This window comes from Odontesthes bonariensis, chromosome 10, assembly GCF_027942865.1.
Source record: "Odontesthes bonariensis isolate fOdoBon6 chromosome 10, fOdoBon6.hap1, whole genome shotgun sequence".
In the NCBI taxonomy this organism is placed as follows: domain Eukaryota; kingdom Metazoa; phylum Chordata; class Actinopteri; order Atheriniformes; family Atherinopsidae; genus Odontesthes; species Odontesthes bonariensis.
In genome coordinates this window covers 18,581,418-18,604,295 of record NC_134515.1, presented here as the reverse complement: position 1 = coordinate 18,604,295, position 22,878 = coordinate 18,581,418, and the positions used below count along the sequence as shown (strand labels likewise).

General features: G+C 39.6%; 2 protein-coding genes across 10 annotated transcripts in view; one reads left to right on the top strand and one right to left on the bottom strand.

The window, feature by feature from the left end:
• Positions 1-13,052, bottom strand: part of scn8aa (sodium channel, voltage gated, type VIII, alpha subunit a) — a 46,701-nt gene extending 33,649 nt beyond the window's left edge. For 4 of the 9 annotated variants that reach the window (XM_075476662.1, XM_075476667.1, XM_075476665.1 and 1 more), the window contains exons 1-6: positions 12,733-13,052; positions 9,691-10,024; positions 5,665-5,782; positions 2,869-2,959; positions 1,159-1,287; positions 266-357 (exon numbers count right to left, since the gene is read on the bottom strand). In XM_075476662.1, coding sequence (XP_075332777.1) covers positions 266-357; positions 1,159-1,287; positions 2,869-2,959; positions 5,665-5,782; positions 9,691-9,969 — 709 coding nt within the window. In that variant the 5' untranslated portion in view covers positions 9,970-10,024; positions 12,733-13,052. Of the gene's footprint in view, positions 1-265; positions 358-560; positions 653-1,158; positions 1,288-2,868; positions 2,960-5,664; positions 5,783-7,932; positions 7,999-9,690; positions 10,025-12,271; positions 12,685-12,732 lie in introns of those variants that run through there. The other 5 variants (XM_075476664.1, XM_075476666.1, XM_075476669.1 and 2 more) reach the window with 3 other exon arrangements.
• Positions 13,053-13,577: 525 nt separating this feature from the next.
• On the top strand, positions 13,578-21,598 carry LOC142390129 (transmembrane protease serine 11D). Its single transcript, XM_075475499.1, has 5 exons — positions 13,578-13,647; positions 16,237-16,420; positions 17,095-17,372; positions 20,012-20,154; positions 20,233-21,598. Exons 1-5 carry the CDS (start codon positions 13,578-13,580, stop codon positions 20,467-20,469), a joined length of 912 nt encoding a protein of 303 aa, XP_075331614.1. The 3' UTR covers positions 20,470-21,598.
• The last annotated feature ends 1,280 nt before the right edge of the window (positions 21,599-22,878 follow it).

Here is a 22,878-nt window from a genome sequence, read left to right as displayed (position 1 = left end):
ACAGCTGCCTTAGAGACAAGCCTAATAATCAGAGTGTTACTGGGGCAGAAGAGAGTGCAGACACTTTGGATGGCCCTAGAGGAGACTGCAAAGCCTATCAAAAATGTATTAGTACCATTTTTGATAATTTCGGAGGAAAAATAAATCAAAAAATGGTTGTCTCCAATTCTTTTCATCTTGCTTAAATCATAACCGTAACCATAAAAATAGTGAGTGGAAAGGGAAGGGTGAGAGGATCAGCCTTAGTGTTTAAACTGAGTCTCACCTGGAATGACAGAGATAGTTTTCAATGCTCGGAGAACTCTGAACGTTCTCAGCGCAGATACATTGCCCAGGTCCACAAACTCTGTTACATATCTGAAATAGGGGAAGGATCACACACAGAACAAACACGATGACAAAAACCACACACGCCAAGAGCACAACACCACCGAACCAGGAGGAGACGACGCCACTCACAGAGCCTGTCCACTGAGGAGAAGGGTGGAAGGTAAAGGAAAGAAAGACACACACCTAACACCGACCCCGCCCCAACCGCCCCCCACCCTATCCTGTCTTACCTGGAATTACAGAAATAGTTTTCAATGCCCTCAACACCCTGAACGTGCGCAGAGCTGAGACATTGCCTAGGTTTACAAACTCTGTTATATACCTGCAGGATCAAACCACAGTTACAACAGCTCATTATTTATATTCAGATAGAAGATGAAAATGTGAATTCACACACAGCTGGGCCTCGTGACAGGTCAACAAACAACAAATTTCATAGGAAGTGGATGACTTTGGAGTATATATTTTCGCATATGGACTCTGGAGGATTGACAGCACAAAAGTTATTTGAAAAGGAGAGCTGGATGGCAAGAAGAGGACATATCGGATGAATGGGAATGATATGTGGGTGCTTTCAGGTACGCTGCAGAGTGTCAGATGATGATCAGCTTCAGTTCCCAATGAGAAAGACCAGAGAAGTCTCAGAGCAATGGAGGAAACACAGAAGATGGCTTATCAGACAGCAAGAGGGGAAAAAAGTCAGAAAGGCAGAGAAATAATCCCTAAAACATCAAAATCTGTACCCATTCTCTGTAATAAAATGGCGCACTTTGGGAAAAGTTTAATTCAGTTATCTAATGACAGTTCAATCACAAGCAGAATACTTACGCCATTGAAATGACCATGAAATCCAGCCAGTTCCATGGATCTCTTAGGAATGTAAACCCATCTATACAGAATCCACGTGCAGTGATTTTTACAAGAGACTCAAATGTATAAATTCCTGTGAATGTGTACCTGAAAGACAAAAGCATTGACAGAATCAGTTCACCACACTGGATCAAAGCTTCCTCCATCATTAGTTGTTAAAACACCCAGGAGAAGATAAATTTAGAAGCAACCGGATAAACTAGAAAACAGTATGATAAGTCATGTCCTTTACAGAAATCAGTTTGTTCACATCCACTGTTAAGTCTAGTGTCTTGCTATGGCTACAGCTCGACCGGGCCATTTAGCTGTCCTGTCTCACTCTCCACTATAAAAGCTGGTGATATGCTCTTTGTCAGCATGCTCGCATTAGTCTTTTTCCGTTTGTTAGTTTTTTTGGTCACATTACGAAACAAAAAAAGGAACAAACAGTTTAGCTGAAGGCAAATTGGGTCTATGTTGAGCAGTGAATTTGGACAGCTTAAAAACTCTGCACATTTCGCAAGTGCTGTACGGTTACTTTAAAAAAAAAAAGAAGAAGTTCTTGGTTATTTTCTGTTGGTACTGAGTTCTTCTTCTTCCGTCTACCAAATTCTTCTGTTACCATAGGGTCAAAGCCTGGAACATGAACTGTGGAGTATACAGAGTGCCGAGGCCACTTCAACATATATCTGTTTGTGCAACTCGACTCCCAATCATGTCATCTGGGTGCGTTAGTCCAACTCTGAAAATTTTCTGTTAATTATAATTTTGGTCATGTTTACATCTATTTTAAAAGTTTTGTTTAAGATGGATTAACTTAATAATTTAATTGAACATACTCTCTGACAGAACTAATAGACTGCCAATGTCAGCATCAGTCTAACTTTACAGTCTTAGCATGCTAACATTTGCTAAGTCTTAGTAAATAATAAGTACTGATAAAAAAGGGGATATTTATATTCCAAAGGTCCTACATTCCTCATGTAATATGTACCCAGGTCCACATGTTACCTGGTTTTAACATTCTGAGAGATATTTTTCTTGGGTCCTAGCGTGCCAATGTTCTCTGGATATTACATTCTCCTCACATTGTTTTCTCATCAATCCTATATAACGTTGGCCCCTCCGTCCCCGCGTAAAGTGTTCACATGGATCTATTATGGTTTGCGGTTTATATTCTCTGAGTACTACATTTACATTTATTCATTTAGCAAGTTGAACAGGTAGAGAATTGGAAAGAATGGTTTAGAGACGATTAAACATGCTCTATTGGTGATTGTTTGGCTCGCTACAACATTGTTGAACCACAAATGAAAAAGTCTGTATTGACGATGTTCCTAAAAGTAAAGGAGTGCTCAAGTAGGAACATAAAGCTGAAGGATTGAGTTAAGATAACTGGGTGCAGATGTTAAAGTCATTTTATAGACAGCATTAGTGATTTGAATTTGATTTGGGCAGCAGTGGTTAGTCAGTGGAGTTTAATGAGTAATGCAGTGACATGTCCTTTTTGATTGATCAGACAGCAGATGTGCCACAGGGTTTTAGTGTTTTAAAGATCCATTATTTAACAACATGACTATATCTCACAGAAAAATTACATGCTGGCTGTACGATGCAGTAGTGAAACTAATGTTCAAATGGTTAGTATGCATTTATAATACTGACTTAGAATATAAAAAGTGTACTTACTCTACTTGTTTTGACCACTCGGGAGGATCACTAAAGGTCATGAATATACAGTTGGTCAAAATAGTACACATAATGATCATGCTGAAAAGAGTGAGGAGCAGGTTAAGGAAAATATTGAACATAAAGACACAAATGTCAAACCTCCAAGAAGTTGTAAAAACAAACATTATCAAACATTACAGTTTATAATGTGACGTCCTCAGTATGTCAGTCCTGCCAGTCTTAACAGCCGTCACCACACACAGGGTTTAAGTCATAAAAACCTGCGCCAAGCACTTAACACAAGGTGCTTATGTGTGCCCATCACCACAAAGACCATTATTTTTCTCATGAAATATTCATATGGTATGAAATACAAAGTTATGATGAAAACAATGGTACATTGTGAGGCTTTTAAAGCTTTCAGTGTAGATAACTGTACACTCAGAGGAAACCAGAAAAACCCCAGGATTAGCTCCAGAGTGAGCCAGAGGTCAATATTTAACGGTGGCTGGTGTCTTTAAAACAGGAAATGAAGTTAAAGTTAACAATCACAATATAAGTCCTACATTGTACGTTGCCATCAAATGTACATTTCTCATCATGGATGGTAGAGAAAGAAATGCAAATTTGCATTTTTTTATTGATTTTAAAAAATAAAAAATATTTCAAGTCAGAAGTTGGGTGTTAAGAAGATGTTGTATGACATTTTTCTTAAGTTTTTGTTACTCTGTACCTTCAGTGCATTGGGTTATATGAGTCATTGAGTAATGGGTGTTGCAAACATTATACAAGTGACAATATTACGCTATCTAAGATTCTACATGCTTGTAATTTTAAAGCTGGATTGCATATGGCTACTTCCTGACAGCAGTGGTGAATGCTATTTGATATTCAGTTTGAAAGTCTAAAATCAATTTTCACTCTATTTTCAACCAGTTGTAATTCTGTTAAAACACCCCTGGGCACAAAACAAAAATGAGTTTAATCAGTTTGGTGAATTAGTTCAGTTGTGTGTTGAAAGAGACATATTGATTAGTTTGAAGCTATTTGTCCCAAGTCACATTGCACTGGATGACGTAATAATGTAAAAGAATAAGAGGCTAAGTGCTGCCAAAAAGAGGTGTCCTGGTTATTATAATGTGAACAATAGTATAAATGAGTATAATACAAGGATTTGCTATATCTATATCTTCTAAATGTGTACATTCAATCAAATCTTATGTTGTAAAAAATATTTTTAGTCTTTTTATACATATCCATAAAACCTTTTAAAGGCTTGTTCAAAAGAAACTGGGTTACCAAATTTGCTTTTTTTTTTTCTAAGCAAGAATTTCAATCTATGTTAATCAAACATTGTAAAAACAATATCCTACTCTAAATTATGTGAAATAAATTCTGGTGTGACCATGGGTGTTCCCCAGGGGTCGGTCCTTGGACCACTTCTATTTCATCTTTAAACAAAATGTTTCACATAAAATGTTTCACTTTTATGATGATGATCCCATCATAATACTGCTCTGTACCTTCGTCTTACCAGGATCTCAGTCAGCTGCAACTTGCATTCAATAGAGTTTAATGTAATTTGTGAGATTTAAAGACAAAACAAAATTCATTGAATATTTTATCCATTATGCCTTATTTTAGGGCTCTGTTAATTAGTAAGTATCCATTTAAATATATCTTAGAACCATTATTGACAATTATCTATCTTTTATGCTTTATGATCCACACCAACTTTTAAAAAAAGTTAAGCTGAAATTTTGAGCCGATTTTGAGTCGATTCAAATTTTGAAACAATTGAGTCGTGTATTTCATTCATGATTAAAAAAAAAGCCTCTAGTTGCTACTTTTATGTTTGCACTGGATTATGGTGACGTTGTTCCATTAGATACTAACTATCAAGGAGTTCTGAGGTTTATAACTCATTTTAAATCTCTAACTCGCTGTTTTTTGTATGTCCATGTTGGTTGGTCTGCATTGTCATTGACTCAACTATTAGTATGCTCTTATTTACAAGGATGTTCTTGATCTGCTTCCACCATCTTTACTGACATATTTTTTCCAAAACAGTTGGGGGATCAAACATTTCAACTTACCAATTCATGCAGCATAATATTGCATCTCAGTCTCAAATTTGCCTATTCATTGAGTTTCATTGTGGGTAAAGCAGACACCAGGTTCAGAACAGAAAGAAGAATGCCTGAAATAATAATTAAATAGAATCAAGAAGGAATGAAAAAAACATCTGATTCTGCTCCACTATTCAAATTGTTAATGGTGACTGCAGTCACAGTCAAAGTAATGTAACGCTAAACTAGCTCAAATATGTTGTCGCTGTTGCCAGTAGATAGATGCTGAAATTTTCCCTTTAGCAGTCAGTTTTTCAGATAGAATGTTTTTCGATGCAGCCTATCGGATTCTGGGCAGATTTGACCAACGCTCCTTTTAGCTGGTGTTTGTTTTGCTTAAACAATTTACCTAACTCCTACTGCATCTTTGACAGCTCTCTAACCAAAGAGAGGCACAACATGCAGTTAATCATTAAACTGAGGAGCACGGTTTACTGTTAAGGATGAATCATCATTTGTGCCAGCCTTTTACTTCAGTAATAAAATGGCTACTGCACAGCATCATGTGCACTCCTATATGCGAGGAAGTTTTCTGACTGTAACACACTGATCCTCTCCAGCAGCACCAGTCACTGACAACATCAACAGAAGTACGAGCAGAGAGACAGAACATATCACCATGAATAATGCACATGAACAGGAAACCCTCTTGCAGTGCCATTAACAGCATGTTTCAAAGGATATGAATGTATCAAAATTTTAATAGCTATTCGCCTAACCAGATTGAAAGGACTTATGAAGTACAAGGCAGGGTTGGCACTAAAACGGAAGATTGTCTTCCCTCTATTTAGCACTATAAATGTCTGTGGAGAGAAGAAAAGGAGAAAAAGAGAGTAAAGGTCAATTAACACTCAAAACAAATGCACATGCATAAAGCAGATTCAGCTAAAGTAAGTACTGTTAGCACATTTTCTGCAATTCAGTGTGAAAAACATATATACATATGTGGGTAGTACATCTTAGAAAACAGAATATGTGTATTTACTAATAAAGAAGCACATCATCAATTTCTTATCTCAAAATACAATCAAGCAGAATTTAAAACAGCTGTCAGGATGTTTCCAATTTTTGCATGTTGTCCCAGTCTCTCAGGGCTGTCCTGCCCAACATCACAGCAGTTGTAAAAGAGGGAAACGAGCAAGAGGATCTAGCAAGCCACTTTCTGTGGATAACCTCGTAATTGCCTAAATAAAACATGGCAATCTGCATGAAACTTTAATGAAACTGTGCATTTGCACAAGTGATATGGGCTCTTGTGCTTTTAACAAGGCATCCCTCACTACATTAAGCACCGCTGAGCAACTGACTGTGGAGTCAGGCAGGAGGGTAAAGAGGAGGAGGGAGGAGAAGCAGAAAAGATGGATGGTGGTGTCACATGTGTGAAGGTAAACTATGCACTGCCAGTAGAAATGAGGACCATGTGTGAAGTGTTGTTAACAAGACAAGTAAACATCTCAGGGGAGACAACAATGAGTGTTCCTGCCCACAGGATGAGACGCATTTGATCCACAACAATTATCTAAATAAAATTAAGAGATGAGTCAGATCAAGCCGCCTAAATTGAACATGAATAGATGATCGGATTCTTCATAGGTCAGAGCAGCAGCGTCTCTCTTAAACATCCCCAGGAAAAACTATAGTCAGATGTAATGACACACTTGGAAATGCCCCAGTTTCTGGTTGCGTGACATTTCTGTTAAATACAACCATCATAAGCACAGTGCATATGCATGGCTGATTCACGCAAACACAGAGACTGAGACACACATGCACACAAACCTGCATGTGCAATGCACAACAATGAGTTGGCAATATTGTCATTCATACAGTCCTACACACACAAACCTCTTCATACCTAGAGTCTTTTTTTGTAACACATGACTACACTGCTGCAAAGCTACTGAAAATTTCATAATCGGGAGCTGAGCAAAGACGACAGCAAAGAGAAGAAAGGCAGGAAAACGCTGGAGATGGAGAGCAAGTGAAGCAGGCAGGCAGCAACTGTGGCAGCAGCAGGCTGAGGGAGCTGGGCAGAAGACGGAGAAGAGGAGGGGGGAGGGGCGGGAGATACAGAGAAGAAGAGAACGGCTTCGACAGAGAAGCTCGAGCAAGCAGGCAGTGATACAACATCTGCAGCCGCAAGAGCCGCAGCAGCCATTCAGAGAGCAGCCCTCTCTCAAACCTTGTGCTAAATGGTAGATGGACTGCGCTTTATGGTGCCTTTACTCTAAGAGCCTCACACTCATGCACATACATTAACAAAGCAATAACTCCCCTGCCATGCCAACCTGCTTATGAATTCCTTGTCATGCTTTCTTTTGTTGTGGCCATTTTACATGAAAAAAATATATATCTTAGTGAGGAAAAAGTATGATTTACCCCAATAATTTAAATGCCCATACACAGATCTACATATCATGTAGGCACATATCCCTTACATCATGGATTGTCACAAACTGTCTCTGAAATTTGCAATATTGTGTTTGGTTTATTTTGCACTTTAAAGTCCTCAGCAAAACCCTCCTGAGTGATTCTGACTGTAGCAAGAAGAGCAAGTGTGCTCATGCATCCTTACACATGTCGTCAATTTCATCTCTGTCCTCACATCATCTCCCCCTCCCTCTATCTTTCCCCTGTCCTTGAAATTTATGTTTCATCGGCCTTGTACACTGGCGCAGAGCATGACCTGGCCCAGCCTGGCTCGGACCATCATGCATTAGCCCTGCTTCGACCACCAGCTGGGAGGGGAGGGCTGGATGCTGCGTCATCACCCAGCCAGCCCTCCAGCCCTCAGTCTCAGCTATGATACAATCTAAAAGAGCCACAAATTAAGATTTGTCATGAGGATAGATGAGCCACCCTCCTTCACACTTTCCGCCCCTCCTTTCTGAAGGGAACTGGTCTGCAAGCTTTCATTGACAAAGACACACAGATCAGCCATCAAGGTCACCACCTGATCTGACGTCAGGGCTGCTTGAGATCCAAAGCAGCATCAGTTCCCCTTGGCACTGGAATGAGACTAGAATGAGGTCCATATTTAGATTCATTTGAAGCCAAGAGCTGACAGGACTGCTGGGGAAGGCAGGAGCAAAGACAAGGAGCAAAAATTCTGCACAACCAGCATGGATCTGTGACAGTAATGCATGAAACATGAGGGGAAAAAGGCAAGAGAGCTGTGTGTTAGAGAGAGAAAAATCAACAGTCCCACAATGAAATGCTGGACATGTTTGCCACGTGTCATCTGAATCGTGTCTCCTCCTTGTGCGCTGGACTGGTGTGTTACATAACAAGCAGCGCGCACTGTGTAAAGACAGGGAGGTATAAGAAGGAAACAGACGGAGAGAGAGACCAATACTGTGCACCTAAACGCAGACACAGGCACAGTATCTAAACAAATCAGTTTAGCTCATGATGATGATGACTAAACACTCTATTACAAGCTTGTTTTCAGCTACATTTCAAGGTACAGTGTTACACAACATTGCCGTACAAAGTACAGCAGTTTTTAAATGAATATGAGACATGAATATGAAACTGCATTTGTACAAAACAGAAGCAAATTTGACCTATTTCACTTTTGTTTCAGCCTCTTTCAAATATCTGTGACTAATGTCGTCCTGATCTCTTATAATCTCCAGTCAGAAATGGATTGATGAACCCAGGAGCATGAAACAACTGCTTCTCCGTTCGCATATTTGACAGTTAGCTGGTGATATTCAGAGTCTCTCAAGGTCACACCTGGTCGTCCTAACACAGAGCATCAGACGTGACAGGAACCCCAGAGAGACATGTGCCTCCTCTAAGACAATCACAGTCATCTCTGCCTGATGCTGCTGCTTCCGTCTTCCGCCTCAGATTAAGTTTTTAACAATTAGGAAAGTCTGTCATGTGGAACAACAGTCTTTTAACAGTAACTGCCTCTGACCTTCTCCCAAAAGCCCCCATGAGCCCCATGAGACCCGGCAATGGCCCACTCAACATCTTGAGAGCTCAAGTCTCACAATCCCTGAAGGTCTTTGAGGAAGAAAACACAATTAAGTTCAGCCACCAAATATGAATAACAAAATAACTGTAAACATTGCACACCTGGAGGTGAAACATGACAAATTGCACAATGTCTCCTCTCCAAGAATATATGACTAACTATGACATCATGAAGCGTTTCATCTACCAGCAACTGTCAAACGTGTCTTACACCAGAACACCAACCTATGGGGCAGAACTACAAAAGTTTGCAGATCAATTAGGGAGAAGAAGAAAAAAAAATAACCAGAACTAACTGTTACAACTGTTTCAAAGGCAGCACAATAAAAATATATTTCATGTCAAGTGAAATATATATCAGATATAAACTACAATAACCTGGGCTTAAAATATCCAAATGAATGGACATGGTTCTGTTCAAGATACAACAAAAATCATTGTTTTGTATTGAAATCAGTTTGACCAATCATCACAGAGATTTTCAAACCTCAGAAATCTTAACAAAGACCTAATGATCCATATCAAATCTTTAGAGCAGCATAATAAAGGCAAAACAGGCGATGTACAACAACTGAAAGGTGAATGTGAAAAATGCAATGCTGGATTTTTTTGGCACAACATCTTCTTGTAAATCAAGACTTGAGATGCCTGAGAAAAAGGGACAAATTGCAAACACAGAAATATTATTTCTATTAATAGTATAAACTCATACTATTTGTAAACTCACTTTCTGAGTGTTTAGGTAGTATGGGTCTAGATCCTCCAATGGTATCGCCACCATTCCCTTAGGGGTGTCCCCATAGATGAAGGGCACACTCTTCCCAGCCTCCAAGTCGCTATTGGGTTTGGGCTTGTTCTCATCATCATCGTCACGGTAGCTGCTGTCCTGCTTGAGTGGCTTTTTGTTTTTCTCCTCTTGGATGCGCTGCTCAAGAACCACCAAAGATTCCGCAGTAAACTTCTTGAAACTACCAGGTCCTGGCGGTGCAATAAGGGGTAAAGCCATGTTTTCATCCTGCAGCTACTTGGTCATTAGGTTTGTACCATCCACAGTAGCAGCTCTGCAAGAGGGGCAGGATTACATTACATTATTATCTTTTATTTGCAACACCAATCATTTGCTGGTCTCTTTTACATTCAATGCAAAGATACAAACAATACAACTATTTAAGATGATAAAAGCTCCAAAAATTAGAAGCAAAGACTCAACCTGATTGAGATAACATTACAATATACCATGACGACTTTATCTTGTTCAACATACTCTATTTTGTGTGCAGATGTATATACTTAAAATAGCTAAAGTGAGGAGAGTCATTAAAAGATATATTTAATGTTCCTTTACAAGAAAACTGAAATAATTGTACAAATGCAATATGTACGATAGCATTTTCTGACTAATTACTTAAACTAAAGTGGCAAAAAGGAACAGATTGTATTTTCTTAATAGAAGTGTTTTTGGAAGAAATTATACTCTTTTGATGTAACCTTGGCTATTTTATTATTAGAATTTGAAAAGTAAATATCCAACACTTCATGCTTCATGACAACAGATGAATCTGGTGAGTTGTGTTACAACATATGACTCCAAAATAGCAGCCTAAGAGTGTGGCAATTACACAGTATTGTTCGTCATTACCAGTTTCTTGTGGCTATATGTATATATATATATCTAAGATTGTGCTTAAACTACAAAATCTAAAACATAATTTACATATCTAATGAAGCATCATGTCAACAAACAGTAAGAAAATGTGACTAAATATTGTCTCTTATTTTCAGAGGTTGGAATGGACACTATACTAAGCAAAGACCCATTTTAGGATTTTTACTCATTATTTTTTGAAGAGCTGTGGAAACACTGACAGAAAAGCCAGCACACGTATTGGCTGCATGACTCAGTAAAGCCTTTCTCCAACACAGTTCGGTGTTAAAACGGTATAATGGTTACATGACAAGGGTTCAAGCTGCATGCAAGGCAGGGCAGAAGGAAAAAAGAAGGCGCTCGAAGTAGAGAAGAGCTCAGCCACACCTCAGAAAGCATAATGAAATAATGAAATTTAGGGGACTTTTCATCCTTCTTGGGCTCCTTTGATAAGTCAACATACACTGTATTCCCAGTCTGTGGTGGAGGAGAGGAAGGTGGATGCAGCCTGAACAGGACTGTCTGTCAGCCATATCTGAATCGCAAGGCCTGTCACTCCCCTGCTCCCCTCTTGCATAACACCCTCTAATTGCAAATGCTCGACGTGTGAAGCTAATATAATTCAGGAAACAGTCGACTGGTGTGAGGTGGAAACACACACATACACATAACACACTGAGAGAGAAAACATGCACCCCGCGAGACAAGACGTCTGTTTTAAAATGGACCCCGGAACCTTCTGCTGCTCTGTTGGCGCTGTCCGCTTCAGCACCACACGAGGGCACGCGTACTTACACAAATCACAACTGCGTGCGCGCGAGTGCATGCACACGCAAAGGAGAAATCAAGAAAGAAAAAAAAAACGTTTTGCTCTCCAGCAGTCCTTTTAGGTGAGCTGCAGCCTTCTGGCCCGCACAGTTTATCCTTCAGTTCTCTTCAGGTCGTGCTGATTGCACTCGTCTTGTTGTGTCTCAGTGTCTTTAGCAGCGCTCCGCTTAAATCAAAGCGTGGCAACGGGATCATTCTCACGCAGAAAACGTGCCCATTCTAACTCGGGCATTTTCTTAGACGCAGTTGAACAGTTCAGTTTGGTAAAAGATGGGTCAGAATTCGCTATTATCTGTGTTTGTCTGATATTTAATTAAACAGAAGAGTACTGCTCCGACTCTGTGAGGAGCCGTTATACTGCGCAGAGAAGTGGCCCGTTCCAACCAAATCGACCAAAGCGATACTGCTGCAGTGGCTGGTTTGTGTGTTGAGAATATCACGCTGAGGTAAACGCAGCCATAGATTGGTGACAGACATGAGCGTGGTGTCGATGCTTCCAGATAAATCTACCAAACATGAACTGCATGTGTTGTTATTCCGGGAAAAGACCTGATTTTCTTTTCTTTTTTTTTTTCCTCTCTGGATATTCTGTGCGTTTTTGCGCGTGAGAGATCTGCACCACACCCGCGAAGCCATGTCGACAGTCAAATCAATAAGGGTCTATCCGTGCAATATACAGCCCTGAGAATGAAACAGAAAACAACACACGGTGTGCAACACAAGGTGAACCGATCCAACACCATAGAGCACAGTTATGGCGCTGCCACACCAAGATCACTTTGAGGAACGGAAATGTATTGACCATCGTTGATAAGAGAAAGATCATGCTACTTACACAGCGTCAGCCCCCTTAGTCGAACCCTTTCGTTCAACTGCACCATGCTATAGTCCAGAGGGTATAAAATACCAGAGAACTGAAGCCACGGAATTGAATAAAAGCCTCAAATTGTGAGGGTCAATTTCTGTGCTGGAGCCGTCAGACTGCGCCCTGCCTGAAACCCTCAAGCCACGGGTGCTCGACGAATTCCCATAAATTCCTTGTAATGGAAACCGAACGGTTGATAAATAGACATTTTAGGTGGTCTGGTCCAGCAGAAATATACTGCAAGCGCTGACAACCCCTTCGGTCCCGCTCCAAAAAGAGGAAAAAATATCAGTCAGAAGAAAGAGACGTTGGGCAGTGTGTAGCTCTGCGACATTTAGGCTACGCAAGGATACCAATGGAGAGAAAATCCCCCCTCAAACACCGACACATCCCCGCTTTTCCTCAAACCACTATAAACGAAGCATACTCACTTTTTAGGGGTTACAATGAATCCGGAGAGGCGGAGCAGGACTGCAGATGTGGAAAAGATTGAGGAGAAACTGCGGTTGTCGCCATATTGCTGCTATCTTCCCCCTCAGTGCGAGCAGCTTCCCTGCATAATTGATGACTCTCGGCAGAATGTGAGGGGAGTGTCGCCAAGTGCGTTTCGTAAAATCGTAAAGGTCATTTAGGCCTGCAGCCTCCGAAGCCCGGTGTGCGCCCCGACATACAGGTTCAGAGAGTCTGGGTGAGAAAAGGCGCTCAAGGATTTCTCAGTAAACGCGCTGAGCTCTCTATGAAGGAATTTATTGGCTGTAGGAATTCAGCTCAGATTTACATCAGACCACTGCATGATATGCAAAAACAAAAATAGGCGAACATTTATTGACACTTGGGCATTTTTTTGTTTGTTTGTTTGCTTGTTTTAGATGTAACATTATTTTTCGTGAATTGCAAGCCTGTTAAAAACAATTACAATATGATCAATTTTGCGCAGACTGTTGCCCTTTTCCCACACTTTGCTCTTTACTAGCACAAATTGATGTGCAAATGGACGGTTATTATTCTGGCAACCTGCTGTCTTTTGTTACGTGGTCTCTGTATGAGCACAAACTGAAATGAATGAAAATGCCCTTAAAAGTGTTAATATATTTTGTTTGCTATCATTATTTCAACAACTTATTCATTATTTCCTGCTGGGTTTGGTCGTGGCTTTAGCTACTACTCGCGATCTTTAACCACACTGATGATTGAGCTTAACGTGCACATGACGTCACGGCGCGGAGGGAGCTGTTTTTGTTTTTGGTTAAAAAATGTCCTAAAGAATCCAAACCGAATGGCGATAAAGGCTCATCTGCTGTTTGTGACTGCCTTGTGTTTGACTGCGCCAACTTCAGCACAGCACAGTGAGTTGAGCAGGAATTATGCTTGTTGTAAAGTGCTGACTATTATTTCCTCTGTTTAATGAACCGATCAGATTTTTTTCTTTAAGTTTTTAAAAAATGACAAGTTCTCATGTTGATTTTCTTCACTAAGATTTCGTTGTTTTTGAAAAATAATGCCCCTTTGTTCATCCTATGCGTAAACTATGCGCATATGATCTTCAAAGCAGTCAATTTGTTATCATTTTTAGGAATTTATTGTTTCAAGGTAAAAATGATGCAAAAAGTTCGACCTTTGAAAGAGAGAACACAAAGGCAAATGAGAAATTTTACTAGCAATAAAACACTGTTTCTCAGTTCAATTATGCATTTAAGGTTTCATCATCATTTTGTCTGATATGCCTATGTGGTGAATAATGTTTGATAACTCTAGATTCAGTTAATGTTGCTGAGGAATGATTACTATTGAGTCCCTTTGCTGCGTTTATCAATTTGGGTATCGGTCATCATTTCAAAAACCACCAACAGGTTCTGGTATTTTCTATACCAGCTCTATACCCTAACACAGCAGCCATCGTGTGAGAGGCAGGTTATACCCTGGACAGGTCGCAGTCCAACACAGAGACAAAAAATCATGGACAATTTGTATTGCTGCAATGCAAATTATTGTGATTGTTATATGACTCAATTAGATACAAATTAAATGAAAACAAGTAGAGGAAACTTTCAAAAGTTGAAGTGTAGCAGAGAAACTTCAATTTCCCAAAGTTTTTTGAAGGTGTGGTTGAAATCCTCAGAGATCAACCAGAATGGATTGAAATGTTGTTTTGTAGCTTGACAACAACTTTGATGATGTTGTCACACACAGCACATGTGAGCACTCTCTCTGTCTGCCGTCTTTGTCTGCCCATAGAGTCTTAAAGCCGGGTAGAGAGGTGTTAGAGTCGCACTTGAAGCCATGTCTTGGTGAAACAAATGATACTACCTTCCCAATATCCCCACTGCATCATGAGAGATTCCAGGCTTGTCTATTCATCTGCCAGTGATCTCACATTTCCCATGATGATCAAAAGAAGAAATGGTTTAAACTTCCTCCTGCATTCTCTCCATTTAGTTCCTACATGTCTTCTGTTCAACTCCTCTGGATTTGGAGTCTAATTTCAGCCAACTTTCTCGTTGGCATAGTTACGCATCACAATAGATATTTAAAAAATGACAGAATAACCTGCATGATTAATTCAAGCAGAAAACCATCTAAAGCAGTGTAAATAAAGTTGAAAAAAAGCCAATGTTTTCACGGAAAAAAAAAAATCATTAGAAAATTCCAGGATAGAAATAAAAACACAATATATCCAGAACTTCTGCAGCAGGATGCCACTGGTGCGGCACCATTCTAGAAGTGTGGAGAAGGTTAAAATAACGGACCAAATAGTCTAAGGCATGCACCCAGCCTCCAAACTCCCCAGATACCAATCAGATGGGATCTTTTGGCATCTGTGGAAAGCAAGCCCAAACACAGATCTCACTCCTCAACCCACAAAACCCAGAGGATCTATTGTTAACATCCCAGTACCCGACACTCCACAACATTATTAGACGTTCTTTGTCCATGTCCTGACTGGTAGGAGCTCTTTTTGGTGTATGAGGAAGACCTGCACAATATTAGCTTAGATATGACAGATTAGACAGCTTGTTTGATGCGCATAATGCATTTTATTGGTAATTAAATGTTTTGAGATTATCAAAGAGAAAAAAATAATGTTTGTTTAATTCAACACATTGTGGCTGTCTAATGAATTTTTCTAAGTAAGGTGCAATATTTTCAAGATGTATCTTAAAGCACTTAATAGGTGTTACTTATTACACAATTTGTATTCAGTAACTGGCTACACTTCAAAGAGATCTGATCCAATACTATTGCTTGATATTTGATTTAAAGTGATCACAAATATCAGCATCATTTCAATTTATTTTCCTTTGCTTTGACTTTCTACTGCTACTGCCAGCTAGTGTGGAAAACAGACCAAAACGTGAATTAAAATAACGCACACAAGGGATAGAAATAATGACAGAACCCAGATTAAAGTTTAAAAGCTAAAAACTACAGCATTTGGCTACAACACTATTCCAAATAATAAGCCACACCGGAAGGAACGTTTTTTCATTTCCTTTATAAAATTTAAAGAAAGCTTGTCATATCTCAGTCAAAGAGTTAAACTACTCCACCATCTCTTTTACTTATATTCTTTATTTCAGATTTTGACAGACTTTTAGGTAATACAAACAAAAGGGAACTGCAGTTTAGTTTAAATGTGACAAACGTGACAGAAGCATGATTGAGCACAAAGCATGAGTATCATAGAGTATTTTGTAGAGTATTGGGTTTGAAAAAAATGTGTGGTTGTTGTTTCTGAGATGAAAACTAATGTTCTCATTAATATATAGAAAGTCAGCTGTTACTGATAACTTTGATTTGCTATAAGATACAATAAACATTTAACATTTGTGCACACACTTAAACAGTCCCATCACAGCTTGGCACAGTGTGAGCAAGAAGTTATCATTTCAGCATTCACACTACATCTTTGTTTGATTTTTTTTTTTTTTTAGCAGGATGTGGGAAGCGACCCCTGGTCGGGTCTCCAGGCACATCGCGGATAGTGGGTGGCCGGGAGGCTCCTGAGGGGGCGTGGCCCTGGCAGGTCAGCATCCAGATCCAGTCCAGGCATCACTGCGGCGGAACAATCCTCAACAGCCTCTGGGTGCTCACTGCCACACACTGCTTCTACAAATACCAGTGAGAAAAACCTCTGTGAAAAAAAACAACTTTCTCTGGCCAATGTGCTCGCACACACTGGTTTTATTTGATACATAAGGGTTGTGACAGCAGGTTCTAAACAAAGACAAATATGTGCGAAGCAGTGATTATAAGTTAAAACTAAAGCAACAAGGCTACAGAACATTCACACACTTTTAAAGGTGCATCAGGGTTTATCGTCAGTGTTCTGTGAGCGACCAAGTGAGCAGCATGTCTGTGGTGCATAGCCGGTTCAAAGAGAAAATTAAATCCATCCTGTTAAACACAAGCCCAGAACACCATGAGCATCCTAAAGAAAGCCTCAAATGGTTGTATAAGTACCATTCGTCTAACTGGTTTGCAAAATTGTGAATGAAGCAAACTTAGTGTAAAATTTAATGAGCAGTACTGCAAAGTATGATGCCTATAACAATCTGCAATACAGCTGAGTAAAGTTTAAATACTTGGGAATCCGCTCATCCAAAAATGAAGACATTGAGATCTTTTTAGATTTTTTTTTAACCATGTTTGCTGGGGTGAAGTTTGTTTCTTCTGCTGTACACATACAATGAAGAATATCTGTTCACTGGATGTGAAAATGTAAAACTAACTGACTGCAATAGTGTCAAATCTAGCAGCAGCAGTGAATCAGACTGGTTGTGTTTTGTGTTCAGATGGATCAGCAGAAGCTATTTTCGTGTAGTGGCAGGATCACGTGAGCTGTCCACTCCTGAAGCTCATGCCCAGATCCGTTCCATCAGTCAAATTAAAATGCATGAGGACTATGATCAATTCACGTCTGACAACGATGTAAGCCTGGTGCTGCTCAGCTCTCCCCTCTACTTTACGGACCGCATTCAACCCATATGCATTCCTCATAATGTGAGCGATGAGTTCATGTTTAACTTCAGCCACTGTTTCATCAGTGGATGGGGGAGCGCCTACTACAAAGGTTAGTGTAAAGACTGCACCATGCTATTGTCCAGAGGGTATATATATACAGTCACAGTAGAAGAAGTTACTACTTTGTGGAACCAGAAAGTCATTCATTAGGGATGGCTTTGCAAGTTGGAAGGTTAACAACTTAGAACCTGAATTCCCCCAAAAATCGGGACACTGCATGAAATGTAAATAAAAATAGAATCCAATTATTTTCATATCTCATGGATCAATATTTGATCTATACTAGAACGTGTAGAACAAATACAATGTTTAGAGTGAGGAATTTAACAAATTCATGAAAAATAATAGCTCATCTAAATTTATGCCAGCCACAAGTCTCTAAAGTTAGGATGGGGTCAACAAAATGCTGAAGGAACATATTGCGACTGATAAGGTTAATTGGCAACAGGTCAGTAACATGATTGGGCATCCAATTTCTGTCATGGAAATCACTACATGGGCTCAAATCATTGTCTGTGAACACAGTTCACTGTGCCACCCACACATGCATGTTAAAATTCTCTCATGAAGAAGCAGACATACTTGTTATGTGAACATTATCCAGAGAAGCTGCCATCTTCTCTGGACCAAAGCTCATCTGCTCCCGTCCAGATGATGTCTTTTTAATGGAAGGCCGTGCTCATTTCAGCAAGACAATGCTAAACCACATCCTGGATTCAATACAAGAGCTTGGCTTAGTAGTGGAAGGACCCAGGTGCTGGACTGCCCTGCCTGCAGTAAAAACCTTTCATCATCTGAAAATATTTGGAGCGTAATGAAACTCAAAATATGACCAATTAGACCCAGGACTGTTGAGCATGTTGAATCCTGTGTCAGACCAGAATGGGACAACCTTTTTCTCTCAAAGGTCCAGCAACTGGTCTCCTCAGTTGCCAGATGTTGGCCCTGTCCCAACTTTTATTAAACGTGTGGCTGTCTTAGTGTGTCCTAGTGTTCATATGATGTTGGCTTAAGAAATGTACAAATCATTGCATTCCCTTTTTATTTTAACTTCACACAGCATCCCAACCTTTTTGGAATTTGTGGTTGTCTGAATACAAAGTTCACATTCAGTTAGATGTCTTTTATTAAACCTTAATCAATGATGAATTATAAATGTATTCATCTATGTCTGGTCGCAATTAAAGGGAAACCTTCCATTAGATACAAAGCATCTGGCCCAAACATAATTTATGAATGACTCAATAACATTTAAAGGCTGCAGCCTTGATGGTCCATTTTAGAATGAAAACCCCTTTCATTTATTCATGACTTTTACCAACAACTGCAACCGTGCAGATACCCATCACAATATGCCAAGTTTGCATCACAAATATTTCTGAGACATGCAGCTGTTCAAAGTAGAAATACTTGATTATGTGAGGGGCAACATGCTCAAACGTCATGGCAACATTCTGTACAATGCAAGGAATTTCTGTATCTATTGTAGCTTTATTACAGTATGTCCTTCTATTTGATAGCAACAGTTAATACTTAAGGATCATGTGTAAATTACAATTGATATTGTTTGTTAACCAATAACAGAAGATTAGTGTAATTCACTTTGTCAAAAGGATCATTATAATCATTTGCAGTTGAGTTGCTTTACTGGCGTCTACTTCGTGTTAGCAGAGGCTGAGAAATGTAAATAGATGTGCTGCTGCTGAGCAATCATCAGGTGAAGAGACTGACATAACTAAAGCTGACATCTTGTGATGTTTACACCGTGCCACACAGCCTGCATGCGACACAGTGATGACCTGTGCTATTCCTGAATAAATTTCGCCAGCTTCTGCGGTGTGACCGAATTTGAAACTGTCATTGTTTAGCTTGTTTGATACCACAAGTAATGTGTTACCTTTTTGATATAATTCTTCCAAAACTGGATGCAAAAACTAAATGCAAAAGTACCAGATTGCATTACCCTTTGTAAATTAATGACTACATGCTGGTAGATACTGTAGATCTAGATGTCATCTATAGCTATCCAGCAGACATATATTTTAGTTCCATACACTGTAATATCCTGTTAAAGTATATGAAGATAGATGTGGAAAACTATTTAACTGGGAAATTTTACTTTGAGGAGTGTTAATCTTAGACTGTTGAAATGTCTCGTTAGGCTTGAAATTATTTTGCATTCTGTGGAAAAATGGAGTTTATGTATGTTTATGTAAGTTATGTTTACATAAACATACATAAACTGTGCTTGCGTTTGTGTAGGGTAGAAAAATATCCTTCATAGCACCCACAGTTAAACGCTTAGCCCCCCCTTAGCACCTGCAGAAAAAAATTTCTGGAGCTGCCACTGTTTACAACCAAATCAAACTGGCCTTACTGTTCCTTAGAATGTACTGTATATATATACATATGTATATATATATATATATTAATGAAGTAATTGCCAACAATAATAACTATATTGTCATTTTTTTATGTTTATGCACCAGCATGCAGTTGAATTGTTATCGTACTTGAGTTCATCAGTAAACACTTATATCTGCCTGTTGCTACATTACGGGGTGTTATTTAGATACTGTGTGTGATGTTTAATCTTACATTTTGCCGGTTATCATTCCATAAAGTGTGAGTGGGTATATGTTTACCTGTTCATAAAGAGACAGCTCAAACTCGGTGTGTACTCTGTAGGCATGCTGATGAACAGACTACGGGAGGCTGAGGTTGAGCTCATTGACAGGACAAGGTGTAACCAGCTCACTTGGTACGACGGCTTCATCACTGAAAACATGCTCTGTGCAGGACTGGAGAGCGGAGCAGCTGATTCCTGTCAGGTCTGGCTGTGAATTGGTGTCTTTTGAAAATTGTCGCAGGGTTTCACGTCAGTAACAGGATGTTTGTGTCCGGTGCAGGGCGACAGCGGGGGTCCTCTGCAGTGCTACAGTGAGAACGATGAGAGTTTTTATGTGGCGGGAGTGACAAGCTTTGGAGAAAAATGCGGACTTCCTCAAAGACCTGGGGTGTACGCACGGACCACCAGGTTCGCAGATTGGCTGAAGGCAAATCAGGTGGCCGCTGCTTCTGCAGCACAATGCCTGAACACAAGGCCGATCACAGCTCTGCTCAGTGCTGCTCTGATGCTACTCTGAATCACCCAGTCTGTCGGCAATAAATATAATCACTGACGCACTAATAGATCTGAATGTTATTGTCACGGTTGCAAAAACAAATCCTCGTGAATTTGCACCATCTTTTTGGACAGTTTTTGGTTTATTACCAATGAATTAAGTCATGTTGTTAGAGGTGTCGTTTTGTTTAAAGCCCTGCAGAGCCTGTTTCTCTCAGTCAGCTTCCTCCCTCTGAGTGAGAAGGAAACTAGCATCTTGCCATAAAAGCTCAATATCATATTAGTAGAAAATAATAATTTCACATAAAAAGATGTATGTGGAAGAAAAAGACTTCTGGTTCTTCGGTGACTCAGATGTCTATATTTCTTCTGGTTTTATAGTTTATTGAGCTGCTGGCATCTCTGGTGCTGATGCTGCTCCCCCACCAGACCACAGCACAGTCGATGACACTCACCACCACACACTGGTGGAAGATCTTCAACACTTTACAGCACACTTTGGAGGAGCTTCCTCTGAAAACAGAGATCTTGCTATTCCTGTAGCGTTAGGACCGGTCCTCCAGTCCACTCTGTGGTTCAGGCGTAAACCTAGAAGTACTTTTGGTGCTTAGCATTCTCAGCTTCCCCTTGTACGATGTTTATGGACTGAGTTAGAGATCTTCTCTTAGCAAAGTAAATCACCAGCTCCTTGGTCTTGGTGACATTTAAGAGTTGATGATTTCTGCAGCAACAATCTGGATAGGTGTCCTCCAGCTCCCTGCGCTCCTGCACGTCTCCGATTCATCAGACCAAATTTCCCCATCAACCTCAGTCCGTTTTAAATAATCGCAGAACCAGAAAGAGCAGAAACTTTTCTGAATCTTGTTTATAGCTGTGTTTTTCTTTGCATTTATTTTGTACTCACGGAAACAAACTGTCTGCACTGTTGATGGTTGTTATAAGTATTCCTGTCTGTCTCTGTTAAATGCAGGACTGCCCAAGGGCATCACAGACATGTCAACACAACATGTTGGCGGCATCAGGTTCACAAGGAGCACATTTTTTTAAAAGAAACAATAAAATATGTCCGTTCAGTCTTGTGCATTGATCTCATACTGCCTTTGAATAAATATGGGGTTTGCAAATCACTGCATTATGTTTTTATTTTCATTCAAACATTTGTTTGTTTTTTTAGTAATCTTGTGGTGCCATTTAATCAGGGTAAAATGTCACACTTTATACTACACTTCATTTAGTTATAGTTTTATTTCATGAAGATTTTGAAGAGTGGACCATGTAAAGAGTTAGAATTAAAAACTTTGCTGAAGATTATTCAGGTGGTTTTTTTTTGGTCTTTTTTTTCACTTCTGCCTTCTTGGAAAAATTAATGTTTCGTTGGGGTCAAATTATTAAATGTACCTAAGTTGTTAACGTCTTCACCACACAGTACTTTATTTTGTCTCTAAATATCTCACATGGTTTCATTTGAACAAACTTTAAAATGACTCACCATCTCACCAGATATCAAAGTGATATCAAACTGAAGAAAAAAAAAATGTCCAAAAACTAAAAGCAGATTTCTGTCCTTTTTCTCTTCCTCTTCCTCTTCCATTCATCATTACATCACATCCCGGGTTTATCTGGCGTCTCTGTAAAACTGTCTGATAATTCAAAGCTGAAACCTCAGTATTGTCTTACGATGTCAAAAAATACATTGCCACAAAACCGTTCACTGTGATGGAGGGCGCATGCGAGATTTCGATAAATGGACCCTTTTCAGATGAAACAGAAACACTGCCACCTGGTGGGGAAAATGTGCTATTTTTCTGTTGAGCAGCAGCTGATTCCTGATGCTTTCAGACATCTGGATGGAAATAAGCTGCTGAAAAAAACAAACAAAAAAAAAACTGAGGAGAGTCAGACAAAGCATTTTTATTGTTTGACATGAAACACATCCAATGACAATGTGACAGTGTTTTTGTCAATTAAGACATATTAGTTATCGCACCATTGACTAGTTCAGAATGTCTTTACTGCAGCTCGACGATGCATAGTGAACAGACAGTTGCTGAGGTATACATGGTGGGCCCTTGAGTTGTTTTTCTGTGCGTGTGTGAGTGAAAGACCCAAATTACATTATTTCACATGTACAGTTACAATTTGTGCTTAGAATAATTTCTGAGGTTCAAAATGTAACTCGCAGCACAGAACTGAAGATGGAAAAAGTGGATATATGTCTGGTTGCATTGTCCATGTAGAGTTGCCTGTTGAAAGACTTTTCATCAGATCTCAGAGGTGATGAAAAGTGGTGATGACTAACCATTTCAAAATCCAAAGAGTGAAAACTTAAAACTTATTTTCACACAAAAAGGGCATCCGAGGGGGAAATCTTTTTGTGATGACATTGGAGGACAAAAATCTGTCAATGCTCCCTTAATGAATAGCACCAATG